General features: G+C 45.8%; 2 protein-coding genes across 2 annotated transcripts; both read right to left on the reverse strand.

The window, feature by feature from the left end:
* Window positions 1-301: 301 nt before the first annotated feature.
* Window positions 302-7,999, reverse strand: LOC143682639 (triggering receptor expressed on myeloid cells 3-like). Its single transcript, XM_077159216.1, has 4 exons — window positions 7,800-7,999; window positions 6,155-6,508; window positions 986-1,105; window positions 302-649 (listed from the first exon to the last, which is right to left on the reverse strand). Exons 1-4 carry the CDS (start codon window positions 7,858-7,860, stop codon window positions 633-635), a joined length of 552 nt encoding a protein of 183 aa, XP_077015331.1. The 5' UTR covers window positions 7,861-7,999; the 3' UTR covers window positions 302-632.
* A 3,400-nt stretch (window positions 8,000-11,399) lies between these two features.
* On the reverse strand, window positions 11,400-21,586 carry LOC143682641 (triggering receptor expressed on myeloid cells 1-like). The gene is made up of 4 exons (XM_077159217.1): window positions 21,452-21,586; window positions 17,732-18,088; window positions 16,458-16,662; window positions 11,400-12,571 (listed from the first exon to the last, which is right to left on the reverse strand). The coding sequence occupies exons 1-4, from the start codon at window positions 21,498-21,500 to the stop codon at window positions 12,475-12,477; spliced, it is 708 nt and encodes a 235-aa protein (XP_077015332.1). The 5' UTR covers window positions 21,501-21,586; the 3' UTR covers window positions 11,400-12,474.
* Window positions 21,587-22,499: the final 913 nt, after the last annotated feature.

Raw genomic sequence — 22,499 nt, forward strand, 5'->3', positions numbered from 1 at the left:
TCTTCCACTGTTCCAATCCTGGAGGCATCAGAAGCTGCCTCTGGAGGGTGGAGATGGCAAAGTAAAGAGAGAAATACTGGCCTGTCTTCCTCTGTCTCTCTGAAGTGTCAAAACGAAGAGTTTTTGGAGGGAAAGCTTTAATTTTAAATGGAACCCTTTTCCCTACACTCATTATCTAATTGAAGTGACTTGGGAATAGAAATTTTACTACTTGAAAATGACCAGAAAAGTGACGGGTCTTTCCATAGATTTCATCCAACAGACAGAGACATTTCCAGTAGAGTGAGTGTGGATGGGCAGAAGGCGAATGGATAGAGGACACTTTTAAATTATTCTTTGTGAACCCCAATTTTAATATTTAATGCAAAAGTCCATTGTCTTTTCCATGGTCTCATTCTTGCCCATGGTATTTCCTCCACCCCAGCTCTCAATGCTTTCCTGCCCATCGCTGTTTCTCTCTCTGAGTCAGAGAGGGGCTGGGGAGAGATCTCACACAATGAATTTAGGAAGCCTTTTATTCTCCACAGAACAGAAAGTAGAATGTGATGTTAATTAGGAGAGGGAGGCATGCCCATGGGCTCCCAGAGGAGTGAGTCCGCTGGTGACAGCCTCTGCCTGGTCCTGGGAATACTTCAGGATGCTGCCTCCACTGCGTCAGAGAAAGTGACAGTATTTGAAAATGGTCCGAGTCAGCCTAGGTTCAATTCCACCCTCCCTCCTCTGAAGGAAAGCTGGGATTGAGGAGCTGCAAAACCTCCTCCTCCTCCTGCTGGGGAACTGGGCCCAGCCCTGTTGACATCCTTCCCAGCTCCCCCACCCATGCCTTGTCCTGTCCAAAGACCTGCTCAGAACAGAAGTGAGGAGAAGGTAGGGGACAGGCTTTGGGGAGCGGCTGGGAGAGAGTCCCTCTAAACCAGGGTCTGCAGCTGCTGCCCCTGTCCCCTCATTCACGTCCACCTCAAGCTTCACACTGGCACCTACTCACCTGAGGCCCAGGTTTTCCGGACCAGGACAAACAGCACTGAGAAGACAAGGCCCTTATTCAGGATGAATCCGCACACCAGGACAATCACCAGCACGGGTAGAGGTTGTCTTCCCCTCATTCCTAAAGGGTAGGTGGCCGCTTCATGCTCTACTCAGAAACCCTCCCGCCCCTGACTCCAGGCTTTAAGAGCAGCTAAGAGGGGTCCTGGCCCCCTTTGAAGATAGGTCTGTACCTTCCCATGCTCTTCAACCTTGGTCTCACCTCAAGGGAATTTAACTGGTTTCTTGCCTCTACATATGTTCTACATGCAGCTCCAGGGTTCATCTGCATGGAGCCCCTCACTTCCCGCACAAGGGGCCGAGGAGGGCCTCGAATGGTCCCTGTTGCCCACAGGCCAAAGTCCACATGACTGTGTAGTGTTCAAGAGTCTCCACAATCTGAACACATTGTCCTGTTTTACCCTTATCCTCTCTCCATTCAGCCAAACTGTCTAACCATTGTGTGTGCTTCCACCTTGGCACAGAATGTCCACCCCCTCTTCCACCCTTCATAACTCCTCTGCTATCTTCGAAGCCCCAGGAAAGTTTCTCCTCCTCTAGGGAGTGCTCCCTGACATCCTTCTCCGGCCCCACCCCTCCAACAGCTCTGGTTCCCCTTGCTCTCCCAGTGCCCTATGAAAGCCCTTCAGTTGGCCCCAATGATCCCTCCTCCCTCTCCTCCAAGGCAGCTGTGGTCGCTGCTTACTCCCGTTCCAGTCGCAGATGGGGCCATATTTTCTAGGTGTGGCTCCTTCTCAGGAGTATAACAAGCCCAGACGACCTTAGTTGCCTGACCCGCCAGTCCTTTCCTCTGGGGCTGGTGGATAAAACTTCTGTTGCTTTGAAATAGGAACATCCAAGTTAGGCTTCAAGATGGAAAGAGAAGTGAAAGTCATTCCACCCACTCAAATTTAAGTCTCCCTCAGCCCCACTGGGGCAGGGGTCAGCCTCTGTGTGGTCCAGCCTGACTCACTGGAGTCCATGAAGGGCATGAGAGCCTTAGACTCCAGCTAATCCCAAAGTGTCCCTCTACCTGGCCTTGGCCTCTTGGCAGTGCTCCTTATTCTAACACAACTTAAATTGACTCACACTGGCATCTAGGGTTGGTTCTGAGGTGAGTGCTGTGTTCTGGAAGAGATAAAAGCTCTTGCGGGCCTGGACTGAGGCTTGGCCCTTACTGGGTGCCCAGATAATGCTTGATGAAGATGGGATGGCATACCCTGGGCTTGTCAGGCTCTCTGCACACCCGGCGGATACACATCTGAGCTAGAGAGTGACCTCCAAGGTGTTTGGAACAAGTTTTCTTGTACAGGCTAAGCAGCTCTCTCCCAAGTTCACTGTCTGTGGAACTATACTCTGGCTGGAGAAGAAGGGCTCCTGAGGTCCTAGAAGGTCAGAGGTGGACCATCCAGTCCAACCTCCCATGGAACAGAGCCAGCAGGGAATGCCCAAGGTGGTAGCGTAGATGCAACAGGGCCAGCACTGGGACCCAGGGCTCCTAACTCCAATTCTTGAATATTCCTCTGGCATTTGGCTGGTATCAGCTTTCAGAGCCTTATCCAATGAGCCTGACCTACCCTTTCAGCTCTCAGTGCTTCCAGCCAGCCCATTGCAGCCAGGCTGGCATGCATGCCATGTCCTTCTATTCCTGCTTCTGATCCATTAGGCAGGGATCCTCCCTCCTCCCAGCCCTCCACAACCCATCTTTTTCTCCCCTTAAATCCCCCTTCCAGGCCTCCCTTCCTTTGGCAGGGTTGAGTGGACAGCATCTATCAACCCCAGCTATCATCCCATAAAAGGCATTTCTTTCTGTGGTCAGCCACTGCCATTCCTCCTTTCCCCTCACCTGGAAAAGTCAAAAACATAAGACAAAAACAGAAGGATGTCCCAGGATATTCAGGATACACTGAAGGGATGTTCATTTATCTCTAGGCACGCCCAATACCACCCTGGGAAAGAAATCGTCTCCATTCATTTGTTTTAATCTTACTAAAAAAAAGTCCTTTACTACCCTTTCCTGCTCACACAACCTCAGGAATTGCTGCAAGTATCCTTTAGACAGGATTATGGTCTTGTATTCCCTGTGAGACTAATAATTCTTTCAGGCAGGAGTGTTGTCCAGTAAAATATAATAGCTGACACTTAACTAGCACTTACTGTGTGCCATGCATGGTTCCCAGTGCTTTGCACACATTTACTCATTTAATTCTTACAGCAGCCCCTGTCAGGTTTCATTATATACATTTCACAGATCATGCACAGAGAGATCAAGTAATTTTCCCAAGGTCGCCCAGCTGGTAAGTGGTAGCACCAGCCTGCAGCACAAGCATCATGGCTCCCGGATCTTTGCTACTGACCACCACACCACACTGCAGCCAGGCAGGCCTCACAGGACATGATGAAGTCTCATGTTGTTCCCCTCGCTCTGGGTACCCTGAAACTATCAAGATCCCATTTCCCACAAGAGGCTTATCTGCATTTTTCCTTGCCTTTAGGTGGTTGTAAACAATATTTACCATGAGGTTAACTGGTAACATGGGTACTTAGAGGCAATGGATTATAATGTGGCTTCTGTTCTCCACTCTCCCAAGAATTTGTCTTTTATTCGCTCATTTATTTATTCATTTATTTGATATTCACTGAGAACTTATTAAATGCTATGTACTTGGAATGATAAAACAAATAAGGCGACTTCTGATTTCAAACACTACAGTATTGCATGCACAAAAATGGTATAAGTGGTTGGAAAAATAGGCAGGGAGTGAGGGCATCCTTGCACCTCCTCAAACAGCAAACAGCACCAGTGGGTGAGGGTTGTTCCATCAAGGAGGTGAGTCAACTAAAGAGTCAGGCCTTGGGGCTGCTGTGGCCGGGGGGGGCACTAAACAGAGGATCAGAGACTTGGGCTTTCTGCAGAGGGTCAGCCTGGAGCCCCACTTCCCATTTAAACAGTGGGGTAAGGCCCACACCCCATCACCGCTCTGGAGACGGATCATGGAGGAGGCTGGGGAGAGACCATAGCCATGACAAGCAATATTCAGAAGAACAGCACACACAAACACAGGGAGAGAGAGAAACAGCAACAAAGAACAGAAGCTATGGATGTCATTTCTAAACCACTTCCCTAAGTCTATGGAAAGGAAGAGTAGAGGTGGCCAGGGCCACAGAAATCTGAATTGATAACATATAAACTTTGAATGATTGTAGATGAACAGAAATTGGCATTCTAGGTCCTGAGACAGAGAAGCGGACACCTTGTGGACAGACTTCAAGGAAAACATCAGGGGACACAAAGAAGAGGATGGGAGAGGCTAGGCTTTAACCAAGGAAAAGAAGGAGGGAGGGAGGAAGGGAGGAAGGGAGGAAGGACAAATCTGTACTGGACTCAGTTTCCTTGGCTACATCGCCTAAAGGTACCTCCAATTACTGGAGAGAAGGAATTGAAGCTTCTGTCAAAACCCCACTGTCTGATATTGATGGTTTGAGGAAAAGAATTACATCTATGTTTGTTCTGTAGTAGACTTGATACAGTCCTCATTCAATAGATGGCCTCAGCCAGTCCCAGTTATTTCTCTGTTGGCTATATGAAGATTTGCATTAAAGAACCTGCGGGTAGCAATTAATGGATGCAGAACAGTGGGTCCTACCCCACCCAGACAGGCAAACTTTGCCAGGAGTAAAAATAGGCCCTTCATTTCTGTGAACGGTGGATACAGAGAAACCCAAAGCATCGGAGTCATTGACTGTCACAGTGGGGACAGCCCCACTGGCGGGGCTTACTGAGTCCTAGGGGAGGATGAGGGACTTATCCACGGTCACAAGTGCCATCCGTGCAGAGAGAGAGGAGAAACCAGGCCAGTGCCCCTCCATTTACCCTATAAGGGCCTCACTGTCCTTTGTAAAAAGCAGCTGTTTTAGTACTTCCACAGCATACAGTTAGTAAGTGAGATTGAATTCACAAAATGTTTCTCAGTCAAGGGCTGTGGAACTGCTTAACTGACTGCATAAATAATTTATAACCAGCCTATTAATTATTGGCTATGACTGGGTGTTTCTAAAGTCCCAGGGAATCATTTTATTCTGTCACATGTGTTGGGTAACTTCCCCACAGTCCCCCCGACAGCACGATGGCTTTGCTTGATCAATTCTTTATCTACAGATACTATGAAGTTCAACTTCAGCCCAGCCTTTGCTATGAAGTAGGAACTGAAAGAACTTGTGGTAGCAGGGCCTTTCGGACTCACTGGCTTGAGAGGTTTATTGAGAAGCTTGAGGCAAGTGTGCTGGACCCTGGGTCCATGGGAATAAACAGGCTTCCCAATAAAGGAGGTAAAATTAGCAGTGTCCCATCGTGAAGCAACTGAAGATCAGTGAAAGGCCTTTTGTTTTGCTCTCTAATATTTATTCCTTAGCTACTGCTTTTTAAATTCCTTGAGAAAGGGGCCAGCTTTCCATTGGCCGAACTGCACCCATTTTTCAGATTCACGAGGGACAATCAGGTCAGTGGGTCTCAGAGGACCCCAGCCTCACCATGTCTCTGCTGCATGTCATAGTGACTTAAGCTCTTTGAGCCTCTGTTACTTTCTTTCTTTCTTCTTCATCTTTTTTTTTTTTTTTTGTATGCTGTATGGCAGGGGTCACATTTCATTCTCTTTCCATGTAAGTATCCCATTACTGTATCACCATTTGCTAAATTTTTGTTTGTTCTTGTTTGTTTGTTTTATTTTGGGGAAGCGCATGGGCCAGGAATTGAACCTGGAGCCTCAGTTTCCTTACATGTAAAATGGAGCCCTTGTTTCTCAGTAAGAAGATGAACAAGTTACATGCTCAGCACGGAGGACACATTCGGCTATGCAGTTCCTGCCTGGCTGGCTCCCTGCCTCAGAGCAGAGGGTTTCCCAGATCATCTAGCCCAAGCTCCTCACCAAGGCCCAGAGAGGAGCTGTGGCTTTACGGAGATCGCAACCCAAGAAGACCCGGGGCTCCTGGCTTTAGATCTACAATTTTCCCATTTCTCCAAACTGCCTTTCGAATCGATCCCTCAGGGCGGGGGAGACCCCAACCCAGAGCTGGGGCTGCGGAGCCGAGCGTCAGCGGAACCCCTCCCTGCCCGGGAGGCCCCCCTGCTCACCATCACACGGAATCAGCCGAATCCGATGGTGCAGGACGACAGGGGCCTGCGGGGAGAGGTCGATCACACACTGGTACAGCCCCGCGTCCTGCTTCTGGAGCAGGACCACAGTGGCCCTCACGACGGCCTCAATCGGGTAATCCTCCAGCAGGTACCGCCCCGCCTGGGCCCAGTTCCGATTTGCGTCTCCGGCTTCCGTGCGGACCAGTGTCTCTGGGGCGCCCTGGCTCCCCACCCGTTGCCAGGCCTTCGGGCTGGAGGTGTATTTCATGATGTTGTAAGGGCAGATCACGGTCAGTTTCCCTCCTTCTATCAGGCACACCTGCTCCTCGTCTTCACCTACAGCTTCGGATCCTAGAGTGAGGGGTCAAAGCGGCTTCACTGAGCGATTGTCGTTTCTCTAGCCGCCCCTGCACGCCCAGCCTCAGCCTCAAGACCACACACACAGGCAGAGTATTAATAGCTTCATCAAGCATTTAGGAATAATTTAAGATTCCTGCAAATAATTTTGAAACGGTTCAGCAATATACATATGTATAATTTGTTATCATATATTTCAGCAACACATACACATGAAGCAAATAAACTAAAATATTAACAGTGGTTGAGTAATCTAGGTGACACATTTATGGTGGCTATTCTTCCATTATTTTGTAGGTTGGAAAATTTTTCATGACAAAAAGCTAAAAAAAAGAAGAACTTCATTTGTTTTGCCCACCTACTTTCTATTCTACGTGTGGTTTCCTCAGACACGTCATTCCTCGCTTCCTGGTACACCGTACTTGTATTAGCTCCGGGATGTCGCGCAAATTAAATGCTCTTCCCACATGTCTTCACCCATTTCCATCCCAAGCAGTCCTAGAACGGTGTCCACCCAAACGGTTCCTGATCTCTTTCTGCTCTTACCTCTCAGTACCAATTCCATATAATCCGTTACATCACCACCACCAGCCCAACTGTCACCCACCATGACGTCTTTAATTGAGCACTTAACCATGTCCAAGATACTGAGCCAAGAACTTTACATCAGTCTGCTGTGTAACTCCTACAAAAACCATGGCCCCTATTTACAAACGAGGAAACTGAGACTCAGATGTTAGAGGAATTTCTCAGAGGCACATTTGTAGAAAGTGGCAAAGATAGGATTTGAACCCAGCTCGTATAATTCTGGAACTCTTAACCTCTTTCCCACACTCCCTCTGTGTGCCTTGCTATAGTGACTTCCATTGTATTTTGTCTTCATGTTGCCATTTGGCCCATCAATTATTATTTTCCTCTTCCTTAGCCCTTGTGACTGAGTATTCCTTTAGGGGGAGACTTTGCCTTATCCTTCTTTACATCTCCCAGGGCATCAGCACAGGGCAGGGGGATTGCTTGGTTGACTCCACACAATTTTCTCTACTTCAAGATGCAGTAGAGGACACCCTAGCTTCTAGTTCATTGCTCAGTTCCTGCTGGGTCAGGGTCAGGATGAGCTGGCTCTGTCTGCATTCGTGATCTTACTTTTCCCTTTCCTGTCTCTAATACATAGCCTGATCCCGTTCTAATCAATTCTAAAGGAATGGGAGAAGACTGCTCTTAGCAGGTACCTCCCCTCGGCTGCCCTTACCTGCCCTTACATTCCTCTCCTCCCACCTGCCCTTACCTGAGACACAGAGCAGCAACAGCAGCAGCCGCGGCCAAACCCAGAGCCCTGTCCCCTCCATTCTAACCCCTTCCTTGTGCCACTATCTGCAGGCCATCCCAGGACATCGTCCAGCTGCTAGAGGATGTTGCCCCACAGGAACATCCTATGAGAGGCTCAACTGCTACCCTGCAATTGAGAAACCCTGAGGGAAGCATGATGTGAGGGACCAAAAATGTACAAGGTGATGAAAAGAGAGCTCACTGGCATTGTGACATCTTCCTTCCTGTCTCCATTGTGCCACAGCCTTATTGGGAAATGCTTGGTAGCTTCCCTTCTCCATCATGGCAAGTCTGGTGTCCTTAGTTGGGTTTTTAGAACCCATTCATTTGATCTGCCACCTCTGCTCCACTCACTTACTTGCATCACCAAAACAGTCTCATAGCTGCCCACTGACTACTGCGCTTGATGTCCTCTCATGATGTTCTCTTTGCCTGGAATGAGATAAGTTCAGGCCTTCCTGATGACCTGCCTTCTTTAATCTTACTCTACACCAAGTTCTCAAATATGGACCTGCGTGGAATCACTCTGGAACTTGGCAACACACTCTTGCCTGGCCTCCACTCCCAGAGACTGATTTGGCAGGTCCAGAGGGGATCCAGGCATCTATATTTTAACAAGCAGCTCATGTTATTCTGAGGCAAGTGGCTGAAATGCCCACAAAGCTATTAGGCCAGATGGGCCTGAGGATTTTTTCAGTCAGTCTGCCTATGTGTGAGGTGTGTGCTTCCCTGTGCTACCCAGTCCAGGCACAGGCCTGGAGCCTCTCACAATCATAACAGTAACTACCATGGATAGATGCCCGACTGGGTGCTGGGTGCTGGGTGCTTTACTCAGGCTATCTCATTTAATCCTATCAATCTTGGGAGTTTGTGTAATGGATGTTTGTCTTCTTTTGACTCTCCAGCATCAGTTGCCTTCTCTGTTTGGGGGAGATTCCCCATTGTGCTGGTCTTGCTGGAAGGCAGCTCTCTACTTCCCTTTCTATTAAGGATAGAGAAAATATTCCTTTTGCCCGTTCTCCCTGGGAGCTGTGGTAGAGGCTATGACTTGACCTAGGTTTGACCAAATGCAATTTTGCCCAGGATTCTGAACCTTGAGGGAGGATATGATGTTAGATGTAGAGCCTGCTGGAGATATCTCACAGAGGCAATGAAAACATTTAGAGTCCAGCAATAGCATGCCAGTGAGTGATGGGTGACTTCAAGTGTTCAGGGGCAGTAGCATCAGTGGCAGCATCACTTTTTTGTGTGATTGCCCCAAGGTATATAACCTTACCTATAGCCTCTGATGCCCATTGTTTCGGTTTCTGTCTATTTTCCAAACCTGGTCTTCTAACATTCTCATCAACTTTATGAGCTTCTGCTATCCTTCCAAAAATTCCTTTCCTAGCTGGAGCAGGGTTTTGTTGTTTGCCTCAGGGAACACGACTGGGATTGGTTGGCATGATTATGCCAATGGGACAATAAGGAATACTGAGACCCAGAAAGATTCACTGAGTCACTCAGGATCAAGCATTCCGGAAGGGTGTTGCAGAACTGCGATTCAAACCTAGGTGTTGTTTGACGCCAAGGCCAGTGTAATTAATCAGAGCATTATTGTATCAGATAAGATCTGAGCAGGAAACAGGTGGCTCACTGAACTAGGGTAAATGAGGAGCTTAGTGAAGGTGTGATCAGGGTTTGAGGCATCCAACCAAAGATGCTGCTCCCTAAGGCTGGAAACAGTGGTGAGTCATTACCACCTCAAGGCCTGAATGAATAAGAGGGTGGAACTGTTGCCAGAACTTGGAGATAGTAGCCATTTGGCAAGGGGCCTGAGGGTGGCCTTGAGTAGAGGAACACAGTCATCCATACAATGCCACCAGGAGGGAGCCTGGAGGATAAAATACCTGGCATCACTCTTTTCCCATGCTCTGCTCTCCTCTCAGGGCACCCATTGGTTGAACCCAACCAGAATCTGGTTCCCAGGCACAGAGCAGTGGGCCCCAGGCACAGAGCAGGATTGAAAAGGACGGAGAGGGGACCTGCAGGTACAAACTGGAAAGTATCCAGTCCAACAATTTCACTTTGAATTTAGCATATATAATTTCTCAGGCAAGTTTAACATATTGGTTCAATATATTAAATATCACAATCTATAATTAAGCACGCAATCACACTAAATCATGCAGTTGATTATTTCAGGATTTATGTATGAAAGAGTCAAGGTGTTTGATAAGGAACAGGATGCCTCCTTGGAACAAGGCCTCCTAAATGAACTTGAGAACCATTAAGAGAAAACTGTATGCTGTGATTCAATAGGTCTGATGGCACCTCCCAAGAATCTGGATTTTAAGCCAGTGCTCCAAGAGATTCTGATATCGGTGGTTTGATGCAGTCCTGGAATATTATGCCTTTCCATATAATATAATGGAATATTATATAATTAAAAAATTAATATATTATGCATATATTAACTATGCTACCTCACTTGCCCTGGCCTTATTTGCCAACTTCACAATCAGGGAAACTGCTAAAGTGCAGGTTCTGATGCACCAACCTCAGAATGTGAACACTGTATGCTGCACTGTCTCAGTTATTTTACGTAGGAAAACAGAGGTGCTGAGATGAACATTTCCAGATCTAGTGCTTCTCAGAAGACTCTCCCCAGAGTACCAGGATGAAATGAATCTCCCTCACCCATCTTCTAATGGGCTTCCAAGTGTGGGATCAGGAATTATCTCTCTAGGGTTGGTGCCATCCACCTGGGAGAGTTCAGAAGAGCAGTTCTCAGGTTAACGAGTAAGTCTTCTGATGGAGGCAGGCTCAGAAAGGGTGGACTGTATCCCTGTAATCAGGGTATTCTTTTCACAAGGAGGAGGGGGAAATTGTGCTGATTGGAGGAATATTTTTTCTTAGCATGAGATGGATTGTGTGTGGTAAGGTGTGTTTAATCTTGGGAAATTTAGGATAAATTGTCCTTGGCTATTGCTGAATTGGAATGGAAGGACCCACCATTGTTTTCCTATCCATGGACCCCTTCCCCTTTAGAGCCAGAAGAGGTCTTTGGATAGGAAAATAATTTGTTGGTGCTGCTAACTCACCAGTGGGCCTGGACTGCTAGCTCATGGGTAGGCTCAGGGGACAGCCTCCAGAAGCCCAAATAGTGAGATCTTGTCACATATCCATCCCTGCACCTTTGGGATACAAGCAAAAGAGGTACTTAGAAAAAGGCAGAACTCCTGGTTATTCTGTTCTCTAAGGTGCTTACCCTTCAGTAAGGGAAGTCTTTAGTTTTACTTCCTGGTCAGTAAGCAGTGATTAATTATCTCATCACATACTTCTCGGTCTTATGGGGCTGTTTGCACTCAGTGATAAAATGCACTCCAGTACATCTGATACTGTTCATTGACCCTCTTCTATAGCTCCAATATCATCCTCCCAGTATTTCCCCAAGGCACGGCACTCAGGTTAGAAACTTTATTTGTTTCTCTTTCCCGAATATGCACTTCTCATCATGGTGTCTTGTCTTCTCCATGTTCCATGGTTTGCAGCACCTGTATTAGTTTGTTGAAGTAGCCAGAATGCAATATACCAGAAATGGAATGGCTTTTAAAAAGGAAATTTAATAGTTACAAGTTTACAGTTCTAAGGCCGTGAAAATGTCCAAATTAAGGTACCAATAAGAGGTTACCTTCACTCAAGAAAGGCAAATGTCGTCTGGAACACCTCTATCAGCTGGGGAGGCATGTGGTGGTGTCTGCTGGTACTTCCCAGACCTGTTGGGAAGCTGGAAGCTTCTGATGAAGTGGTTTCCTCTCTATTCATCTATGGGCTTTCACTTAAGCTCCTCTGAAACACAACTCTGGATTCTGACTTGTGTACCACCTCATGGGAAGGCACAAGGTGATGTCTGTTCAGCTCCAAACATCTGAAAACATACATGTCTCTGTCAGCTCTGAAGCAAATCTTCTCCAAGTGTCTCCATTTGCCGTTTCTCTAAAATATTTCCCCTTTTAAAGTACTATAGTAAACTAATCAAGACCCATCCTGGATGTGCAGACTCACATCTCCATCTAATCAAAAGGCCACACCCACAACGGGTAGAGATAGTCGAATCAAAAAAGTTTCCACCCTGCAATACTGAATCAGGACTAAAGAACATGGCTTTTCTGGAGTACAGTAACACTTTCAAACTAGCACAGTGCCCCTTTCTGGGAGATCTACTCCAAAAGGGCCACAGATGAAGGAAGAGAGCCAGGTGCCTGAATCTTGAGGAGAGGTAGGCTCCAGGGGTCATAAGAGCACCCTGTCCATGTCGGACCAAGATCTGATGATCTCAAGCCAGGCCCAAATGCAGCTCCATTAGCTGTGCCCTCCACCCCTCACACCCCCAAGACAGTGACAGTGAAAGGTATTGACTCTGTCTTTATTTAATGCAAACCCTGGGTCACTGGTGGAATGAAGAGCTGTATCTTTTCTTTGCAGCGTGCAAGGCACATATCCAAGGCTATAGTGAACTGAGTAAGCAGGACTGGGAAGATGGGCTCCTGGACCTCAGAAATAATCTGTGAGGGCAGATTCAATGTTTGTCCTGCACAGCTGCCAGATGTCGGTGGATGGAGGTCAAAGTTCATTTTTGTGGGTTCGTGGGCCTATGGTCCAGATGACCTCTGGGTGACAACAAACAGGACAGCGAAGACCATGCTCTTACTCAGGAATCCACACAGCAGGAGAACAAGCACAAAGATCCTGGGGAAGAGAGGCAAGTTAACACCACTGCTGGTAGTGACATGCCTTCACATCAGAGCATTTCCTTTACAAAAGTCCTCCATGCCCTGTATCTCATCTGCTTAGCTCTTTCGAGCACCTACCCCTATAATGACTCTGAGACAGCAGAGGCCGCATTGCAGGAGAGGCACTGGGAGAAAGGACCAGGCTAGAGAGAGCGTGAGCTGTGGAGCCAGGAAAGCTGGTTTCTGTCCTCAGCATTCAGACCTGCTTCCTAGAATACTCGCCTACCTCTCTGGCTATGAAAAAAGTCTATGAACAGAGTTCATTTCTGTTCATCTATGAACAGAGAGGAATCCAATTCTATTCAAAACCTCATCAGGAATGTTTATAGCTTTTAGCAAAATGATTTTTTAAGTACTGTGTTAAAGGCAACAGAATTGAGAAAGAAGAGCGAATGAGTGGGCAAAGGAGGCATGTCTAGACTCAACAGATATGGAAACAGGTTATAACAAAAGTAATTTAAATGTAAGACAGGTGCAAAAGGAGAACTACCTACCAATGGAAATGCAAAACCCAGCAACAGAACTAGGGTTATGTAAGGATTTAACATCTAACCAAACAGGCAATCCAATTAGAGAAGGCAAGGTTTGTTTACAAGGTAGTCTTGTGGCATCTGAATAGCAATATGAAGGAAAAAAAATTTTTTTTCTAAAATTTATACTATATAGCAAAATAACCACCCCCAGAGGAACTAAAATTTTAAAATGGGGGGGAGGGAATCATAGAAAAGCCACCAGAAAATACAACCAAGCGCAATTAATAAATAAAGCAACCAATAATTTATTTTATTTTATTTTATTTTATTGGGCATGGGCATGGGCAGGTACCGGGAACCGAACCCGGGTTTCTGGCATGGCAGGGGAGAATTCTGCCTGCTGAGCCACGGTGGCCCGCCCCAACCAATAATTTTTTAATAGACACATTTGCCTATACAAAACCTAAAACCTAACGTACAAGCTGGGAAAGAGCAAAACCACCTGCGGTGATACAGAGCGGCAAACCGCCTTTGCCTGTAATCCACCCCAGGCTCCCGCCCTGCCCAGTAGCACAGTGAACCCCATTTCCAAGGCTACCTGGTCAAGGAGGCAGGGCGGGAGCCGGCGTCTGTCTTGCCCCTCGCGACTGAGCAGCGCCCTCCCTGGCGCCAGCCTCTGTGCGTTCGAGCCCTGCTGCTGAAGGCCCCAGTTCTGGGCTCCGCTAATCTCATCTCCTGCCGGAATCTCGCCAGCCAGTGTCCTGCCTTAGCCCCAAGGAGCCCTTAGACTTTTCGTGCAGGGGACTCCTGGGCTATCCCGTTGCGCCGGCTCCCAATGGCCAGCGCTCAGGTTTCCAGTCCCCCTGAAATGGCTGGGGATCCACGCCCCTCTGGGCGCTGCTTTTAACCAAAGACTGAGAATAAAGGAGTTAAATACTCCCGGTCCCCGGCCCCTATTCGGGTCAATCTACTGGGTCGCCAGAGCTGCCCCACAGGATGAGCCAGTTACGCCCTTGGGCCTTCTTTTGATGCGATGCCCTTGCCTGGTTTCCTTCCCTTCCTGATTGCACTCCCCTGCTAGAATTCCTGGTGTTACCTGGGCACACCTAAAACATTTTCCCAAGAGTTTCTTCAGAGGGCCTGTTTCCTGGGAAGCCACCCTGAGACGGGGGTGATAGTGGCATCCTGTTAGAGGCCTCACTATCCTGGGGTGGGCTTCTCAGCTCTCCCATCATCCCAGCACACAGCGTCCTGTACTACATTCCCTCTTTATCAAGCAGCTAGAGTGCCTTGTTTCCCTCCTGACCTCTAACTGATAGACTGGTTCGCATTTAGTAGGTAAAGGATTTGCACAGGCTCTGTAGGAACGTGGGCAAAATATTGGTAAATAAAAGTAGTAAAGAAGGAAATGTTCACTGTCATTAGATCATTCATTTTATTTATTCCATAAGTATTTAGTGAGCACATGCTAGGTACCAGGAAGTCAGTCTGGTTGGAGTGAAATAACAGTAAGGGGGAAAAGGGCACTCCTGCCGCCTGCATGGGTTCACAGTCCACAGTAAAAGAAAAAGCAAAGCAGGTACCACTTCACTTCTGTTGTAGCAGGAATATTTTTTAAATGCTAAAGCCCTGTAGAGGCAACCTGCAGTGGCACTGATTTATTTAAGCATTACAGATCACACTGCAAATTGTTTCCAGTCTTTTGGAAGATCATTTGGCAATACCTATACAGAGGGATAAAAACATTAAAATTCCCTTACATTCCTGGGGATTTAATTTGAATAAAGCATTTAAATGAAGAACAAGACATCTGAAAGAATATGTTTATCTCAGTCATTAATACGACAAATGAAACTACAAACTGAGTACAATCTCATTGTCTAAAAGTAGGCAAATGATTAAATTATGGCTTTTCTGGTTAGAAAAGTATGCAGTCATTGAAATTATAATTATGAAGACTAAGTAGCAACATCAAAGAACTGTTTCAGCAGGAAAGACTATTTATAATTAGAATTACATCTACATTAAAATATGTATCAACATGAATAAAGACTAGAAGAGACTAAGGGGGGTGATGTATTATATAGGTGGGGCTATGGAAGAATGGGGGACTGAGGGAAGAACACGGAAAAAATGTTTTCTCTGTCCATTCCATGTTTAATGAAAAACACATCTTAAGATAAGTTAACACTTGAAACTAATTGTGGTAGTTAGGTTCAGGTGTCAACTTGACCAGGTGATGTTGCCTTGTTCTGTTGCTGTAGACTTGAATCATTAGTATGTGAAATTCACCAATGGCTAATTATATCTGTTGGCAGCTGTAGGGGAGCATATTTCACAATGAGTGATGTTTAAAATTAGCTGGAGGTGTAAAAGGACAGAGGTCAGAAGAGAGCTTAATGCAGCACAGCCCAAGCAGCTCAGCATCTTATCTCAGCACTCACAGTTCAGCCCAGACATTTGAAGATGCAGAAAGGAATCACCCCTGGGAAAGTCCCTGGAACCCAGAAGCTAGGAGAAAGACCAGCAGACATCACCCTGTGCCTTCCCATATTAGCAGAGAACCTCAGATGAAAGTTAGCTGCCTTTCCTCTAAAGAACTATAAGTTTGTAACTAAATAAATCCCCTTTTATTAAAAGCCAATCCATCTCTGTGTGTTGCATTATGGCAGCTTTAGCAGACTAAAACACTAATTTATAGAGAGGTGCGTGCATGCTAATTTAGTGGTTCTTATTACTCTGTCTGCACATTACAATGTCCTGGAGGTCTTTTAAAAAATACTGAAGACCAGGCCTCACCCCCTAAAATTGTTATTCGATTGATCTTCAGTAGGGCCCTCTTATATGTATTCTAAACAAAACAATTGAAAAAAACAAATACCCCAGGCAGCTCTACTCACAGCTGTTGGGGTAGACTCTTTCCTCCAGCTCTGGCTTTCTAGCACCCTTGTTGTATAGATCAGAGGGTTTCTGAGTTACCAAAGTCACACAGCCAGTTAGTCTGACTGGCACTAGAATCCAGGGTCTCTCGTTCAGAGTGCTCTTTCCACTATGTCATTAGCCTCCTGGGGTTGGCTGAGGTCCACTGGAATGCAGCAAAGATTCTCTTTACCTCTTCCTACTACTTTGGCATGCAAGGAAGCATGGAGGATGGGCTGGGGAGAGTGGCAGCCTACCTGCAAGTCTCCTCCTTACTCTGTCACCACTTCCTTCTTCTCCTGGGAGTTTCCAGCCCCAGAGAGAGGTGGACTCAAGTCTACTTCTGCCCACCACCCTCCCAGTCCTTCACTTCACCTTCCTCTCAGCACAGAAATGGGGAACATAGTTCTCTGTGTTCAAAACAGGAGCCCAGAGTCCTGGAAACCATACCTGCTGACACCCCTTTCATTTGTGGGGTTGACTGTGGGGCCAGGTGTAGAGATGTGGAAGCCAGTTGATTTGATTGGGGGTTGGGTCACAGTCCTGGGAATGGTATGGAAGCTGCTCCAGGCTTTCACAGTGGAAGGAGGATTCATAGTAATTGGAGCCAAACTCTGGATAGGATTCTTGTCTGGAGCAGAAGTATGTGAAGGATCTGCAAGAAGGCACAAAATAGGGGGGACATCAACCCTCTGGCCAAGCAGCAGCAGGCAGGATAGAGGTGGGAAGACAGAGGTGCCCAAGTATTGTGAATGGGGTGGGGAATGCTGGGTCCAACCACAGAGTGTGACCTTGGTGACCCAGCTCTAACCTTTCCTTCTTCAGGAAGCCTCCTGGGACCTCTGGCACACCAGCACTGTCCCCTTCCTGACCTCAAGATGAATGGCTCTTTCTCCTTCAACTAGAAGTTTTATTTTATGTTTCTTTGGGGGAGGAAACAGCTGAACTGTATTCTGTTGGAAATGCAAATGTAACTGTAACACCAGCAAGCATATTTCTGTTAAAAAGGGTTTGACCTACAGACTTCATGCCCCCAACTGTAAGCTTCAGGAGGGGAACATTGTCTCCTTCACCATTACAATGGTGAACAAGCAAGCATCTGGTATCTAGTAGATCCTCAAATGATGTAATGGATGGGTGAATGGAAGGATGGCTATGTGGGTAGATGAATGGATGAATAAGTACTGAGTGGATGGATTGTTGGGAGGTAGGTAGGGAGATGGATGGATAAATGAATGAATAGATGGATAGATGGATAGATAGTAAGGTAAATGGAGCATAAATAGGAAGATGATGATGACCATCTCAGGAAGCAAAGTTTTCTTTTGATAGGGCCAAAGAAATAGCATATATCAGCCTGAGGCAGAGAAAGGAAGGAACAAAAGGAAGGAAAGAAGGAAGGAAGGGAGGGTGGGAAGGAAGAGGGAAAGAAGGAAGAAAATAAGGGAGGGAGGGAGGAAGGAAGGAAAAGAGGGAGGGAAGGAGGGAGACAGAGAGGGACAGAAAGAAGGAATTTTCAAGTCAATAATGTCATTGCAAATCCACTTATATGTCCCTACCTTCTCGCGGAATCCTTCCCTGACTACCCTACCTTACACCATTCATTCAACCTTGCATTCACATACTGGGGTGAATTGCTTTGCAAGTTATCTTTTATTAATTTATTGTACATCCTCACTCAGCCTGGCTCTCCCCTCCTCTATAGCCAACCATAGATCACTCACCCTTGATCACCACCAGCCGGACAGGGTAGAACAGGAGGAAGGGTTCCTTGGGAGGCTGGTAGATCACACACCGATACAGTCCCGAGTCCTCAACCTGAAGGTTGGTCATTTGGACATGCAGTATGGCATCATAGGGGATGTCTTCTAATATGTACCTCCCCATCTGGACTTCACTGGGCTCTCCTGAGGTACTCATCGTGAATGCGAGCGTCAGGGGTTCTGCCCCATTCTGCAGCCTCTGCCAAGCCTTCTGGCTGTATAAGTACTTCTGGACGGAGAAAGGACAGCTCACTTTCAGCGTCTGCCCCTCTTTTAGGACATACTCTTCTTCAGTTGACTCAGTTGCAGCTTGGATTTCTGTGAGCAGGAAATAAGAGGCTCTATGAGGAATGGCTTTCCTCTCTTCAAAAAAAAAAGAGGAACCACCCATTTTTTCTTGTCTAACCATCCATTTTCTGATGAGTTCCTTGAGGCCCCAGAAAAAGTAACTTTCCCTACAAGCAAGAACTAGATCCTAGATCTTTCCATTCTGAATAGTTTTTGTTAGTTTAACTACAAAAGCTAGACTATAAATGGTCCATGCAAATCAAAATTTAATAAATGATCATTTTGAGAGGGAAAAACTTGCCTGACTGGAGATAGAACAGGTGTGCTAAGTCCACGAGTGATTGGAGAATGAGAGGAGGGAAAGATTATGGAGAGAGAAGTACAGGGTGAAGAATGTGTGTGAAGACCCCATACTAGCAGAGAGTGACACCCAGAGCAGCTTCAGAAACTTCAAATCAGGGGAAAGATCAATTCAGGAGACTCTTGAAAAACAAGGAGGATGCCATCTTGAGGGAATAGTGGAGTGACTGCCCAGTACTCCTTCCTCCCTTCCTTTGGTAGCAGAGCACCTCTTTCTGAGGGGAGCCATTCTGTGTGGTTCTAATGATGGAGACACTCAATTCTCAGGGAGGATACATGATACGGGCCTGGCTAATCACAGCACCCCATCCTCCTGGCCACGGTGACTGGTTTAGGAACCTCTTTGAGAATGCAGCAGCTATTAGGAAAAGATCTGCTTCTCTAAGTCCGTGGAATGTGAAATGTTCTTTCTACTATATGTATATATTCTGCCTGAGAATGAGGTCAAAGAGAAAGGGAAAGAGAGAGAGAGAGAGAGAAAGAGAGAGAAGATTATCCATGTCATGGACTTTACTGTGCTCCGAACCAGTACCACCCCTTTGTACTTTCCAGTTACATGAGTCAAAAAATCAACCCTATGTTTTTCGCTTTGGTTACCTCCAAGTTTTAAGTATTATAGGATGTAAAGAAAAGATAAAATAAAAATAAAACAGACTAAGAAAAAAAGGAAAAAATAATAATAAAAATAAGTATTATAGGATGTAAAAGAGTGATTGCAGTGGTTCTCAAGTAGGGGTGACATTGTCCGCATGGGGACACTGGGCAACATCTGGAGGCATTTTGGTTATCATAACTCAGGGAGAGGTGCTGCTGGCATCTAGTGGATAGGGGCCAGAGATGCTACTAACCCTCCTACAATACAGGATAGAACCCGACAACAAAGAGTTAATCCCATCTGAAATGTCAATAGTGCTATGGACAAGAAATCCTGAGTTATAGGGACAATAATAGTTTCAATCAGACTTTTGGAGGTTGAACTGGGATAACTAGCACCTAAAACTGGAAATGGTCTTCTAGTCTGGTCCAAGAGCCCCTTGCTGATGGGGGAGTCAACTAGAATGGAAGAAAGATCCAGACCCGATTTGCTCTAAAACTGTCATCCATCAGGCTGAGACACCTTCCTCCATGGAATACCCTATAACAGGCTAGACAGCAATGCTGGGTAAAACTGGGGGTCAGGCTTCTACTACCTCCGATTACAACCACTGTTATTAACACTACTACTTCACATACGTATTTTAATCCTTTAGTGGTAGCTCTAGGCGTGCCCCTTTGGTGGAGTCTCTGAGCTGTTCTCTCAGCCTACCGGCATACCCAGCCCACCTCCATCTCACTGTGGAAAGAACTACCTCACAGATTTCTGAAGATTTTTAGGTGAAACCAGACTTGAAAGCTACTTCTTCTGGGACCATATTTCAGTTTCTGGGGAAACTCTGAACATGGGACTTCCTGGATGATTCCCATGAGCTCGGTCAAGAATGCCCCTCCAAGAGAAGTGTAAGCAGAGGTTGAGTTCACTCATTCATCATTCATCAAGCTGTAGCTGAGAGCCTACATTGTGCCAGGTGCTATGAGTGCTCACCATCAAAGCCCTAACCTCTTAAATTAATATTACTAGTAATTCGCCATTATTTGCCAGTTCCCCGTGGAGGGAAAGGGGGAGATTGGAGTTATAGGGCACTCAGATTGCTTGCAAACTTGTCTGTCTCTTGTGGAAAGAAGACAATAAGGAGCTAATGCTGAAGTGCAGCTCGTGCACCAATCCCTATATTAATAAAAAATATCATTTATTGAGCACTATTTGCTAAGTGCCTCAAAATGCTATCTTATATAATCTTCACAACTTCATAAGACTGGTACTGTTGTTATTCTCACTTTACAGAGAAGGAGACTGAGTCTCAGAGAAGTTAAGTGACTTAGGTCTAACTCTCTTAGCTACATTGCCCAACTCTGATTCTTGGGATGCAGGATACAGTAGCTTGCCGGAGTTTAAGGTCAACTCCTAACCTACCTGAACAGGACACAATGAAACATATACTACTAGTTTTCTCTCACACAAGTACACAGTCTTCAACCCCCATCTTCTCCCGGTTCTCCCTTGAAAGAACGTGAATAACACATAAGGAAATGCACTGGTTCATGAGGACCTAACTCCCATATGCCCACCAGAATTATCACCCCAGCTCCAAGGAGACCCAAAGCAACATTTTTGTGCAAGCTCTGAGAGAACAATTCTTCGTGACCTTGCTCAAAATAGTGGGATTCTAGGAGAATACCCCCTGTCTCTCATATATTTCCAAGACAAGCGTTGCTTTTAACTTACTGCTGACATTTTCTCTCTCCTTTTCTTTTTCCCAACTGATTCATAAGGATTAGGAGGAAGAGAGACTAAAGTTCCAAACACTTCCATTTTTGGTGAAAGTGTGAACGGAGCAGATTATAAGAGGGAGAAAAATAAAGACGGGGGATGGGCCAGCTCCATTGAGCCTGAGAAGTAGTGCCTTACCACCCCTGTATGTAATGGAGACCTGGGATTATAACCCCACGAAAGTGGGGACCAGGCCTATTTTGTTCACTTTAGGTTCCTCAGTAGTAGCATATTTCCTGGCCAGTTGAGGCCCCCAGGAAATGTTTGTTGACTGAATTGTGTCTTTTGGGCTTAACAGAGTGTCACCATCAAAAACCATGGTGGAATATAAGAAAAAGTATTTCAACATTAAATGCAATTATTTTAGATCATACGAAGTTTAGATGTACTCTGTCATTTTCCCCTCTGGGGCTTCATGTGTCTCTGACAACATCAAAATCACAGCAACTCTGTTTTCCTCACTCACCCCATTTTTTACTTCTGTTCCCAGGCCCTCTATGTTTTCCTAACCCTGCTAAATTTGAATAGAGAAGCCCAGTCTATCATAACTACTGGGTGGCCACACCCTCTGGAGCTTCAAAAAAATGGGAAATCCTTCCCATGGAAAGATCCCCTGGAGTCCTGGACCAGAGACCTCACCTGCTCATGCCTCTTCCTTGCCTTACCTGAGATGAAGAGTATCCAGAGCAGTGCCCAGAGCCTGAACTTTCTCATCCTGCACACGCACCAACTCCAACTGCTACGTGGGCTCCTCGGAGACACTCTAACCCAGAGGCTCCGGAAAGTTGCCCAACAGCCGTGATGCCATTACCGCAAGGCCCAGGGGGCTGAGTCTTTCTGGAAAGATGCCAGGAAGCACTCAAGAGGTGACACTCTGTTTTCATTACTGGTTGCTCTGACCACAGCCAGCAATGGCCAAGAACACAGGAATCCAGAGACAAGAGCTTTAGTCTCAATTAAGCTTCTCTGAATCCCAGTTTTTGTTTTTGCTTTTGCTTTTAACTTTTCTATTATATAGTATAACATATATACAAAGCAAGGAAAGAAAAAAGCAATAGTTTTCAAAGCACTCTTCAACAAGTGGTTACAGGACAGATCCCAGAGTTGTCATGGGCTACCATACGATCCTCTCAGATTTTTCCTTCTAGCTGCTCCAGAATAGAGGATACTAGAAGGCTTAAATATTTTTTTATCACTACAATCGACTTTTTCCTTCCGTTTTTTGTGAAAGATAACATATATATATATATATATATATATATATATATATATATATATATAAAGCAATAAATTTCAAAGCACAGCACCACAATTAGTTGTAGAACATATTTCAGAGTTTGACATGGGTTACAATTCCACAATTTTAGATTTTTACTTCTAACTGTTCTAAAATACTGGAGATTAAAAGAGATATCAATTTAATGATGCAGCAATCATATTCATTTATTAAATCCTATCTTTTCTGTTTAACTCTACCATCACCTTTGATCTTTCCATCCCTCTCTTTAGGGGTATTTAGGCTATGGCCATTCTAAGTTTTTCATGTTGGAAGGGTCTGTCACTAATATGGGGTAGGGAGATGGAATTAGCTGATGTTCTGGAGAGGCTGAGCCCTCTAGGTTTCTGAACCCTAGTTTTCTTTTCTCTGGGAATAATGATACTTCTGTTGTCAATCTCATGAATTTTAGTGGGAATAATACTTTAGTGTAAATA

This window comes from Tamandua tetradactyla, chromosome 5, assembly GCF_023851605.1.
Source record: "Tamandua tetradactyla isolate mTamTet1 chromosome 5, mTamTet1.pri, whole genome shotgun sequence".
NCBI lineage: Eukaryota > Metazoa > Chordata > Mammalia > Pilosa > Myrmecophagidae > Tamandua > Tamandua tetradactyla.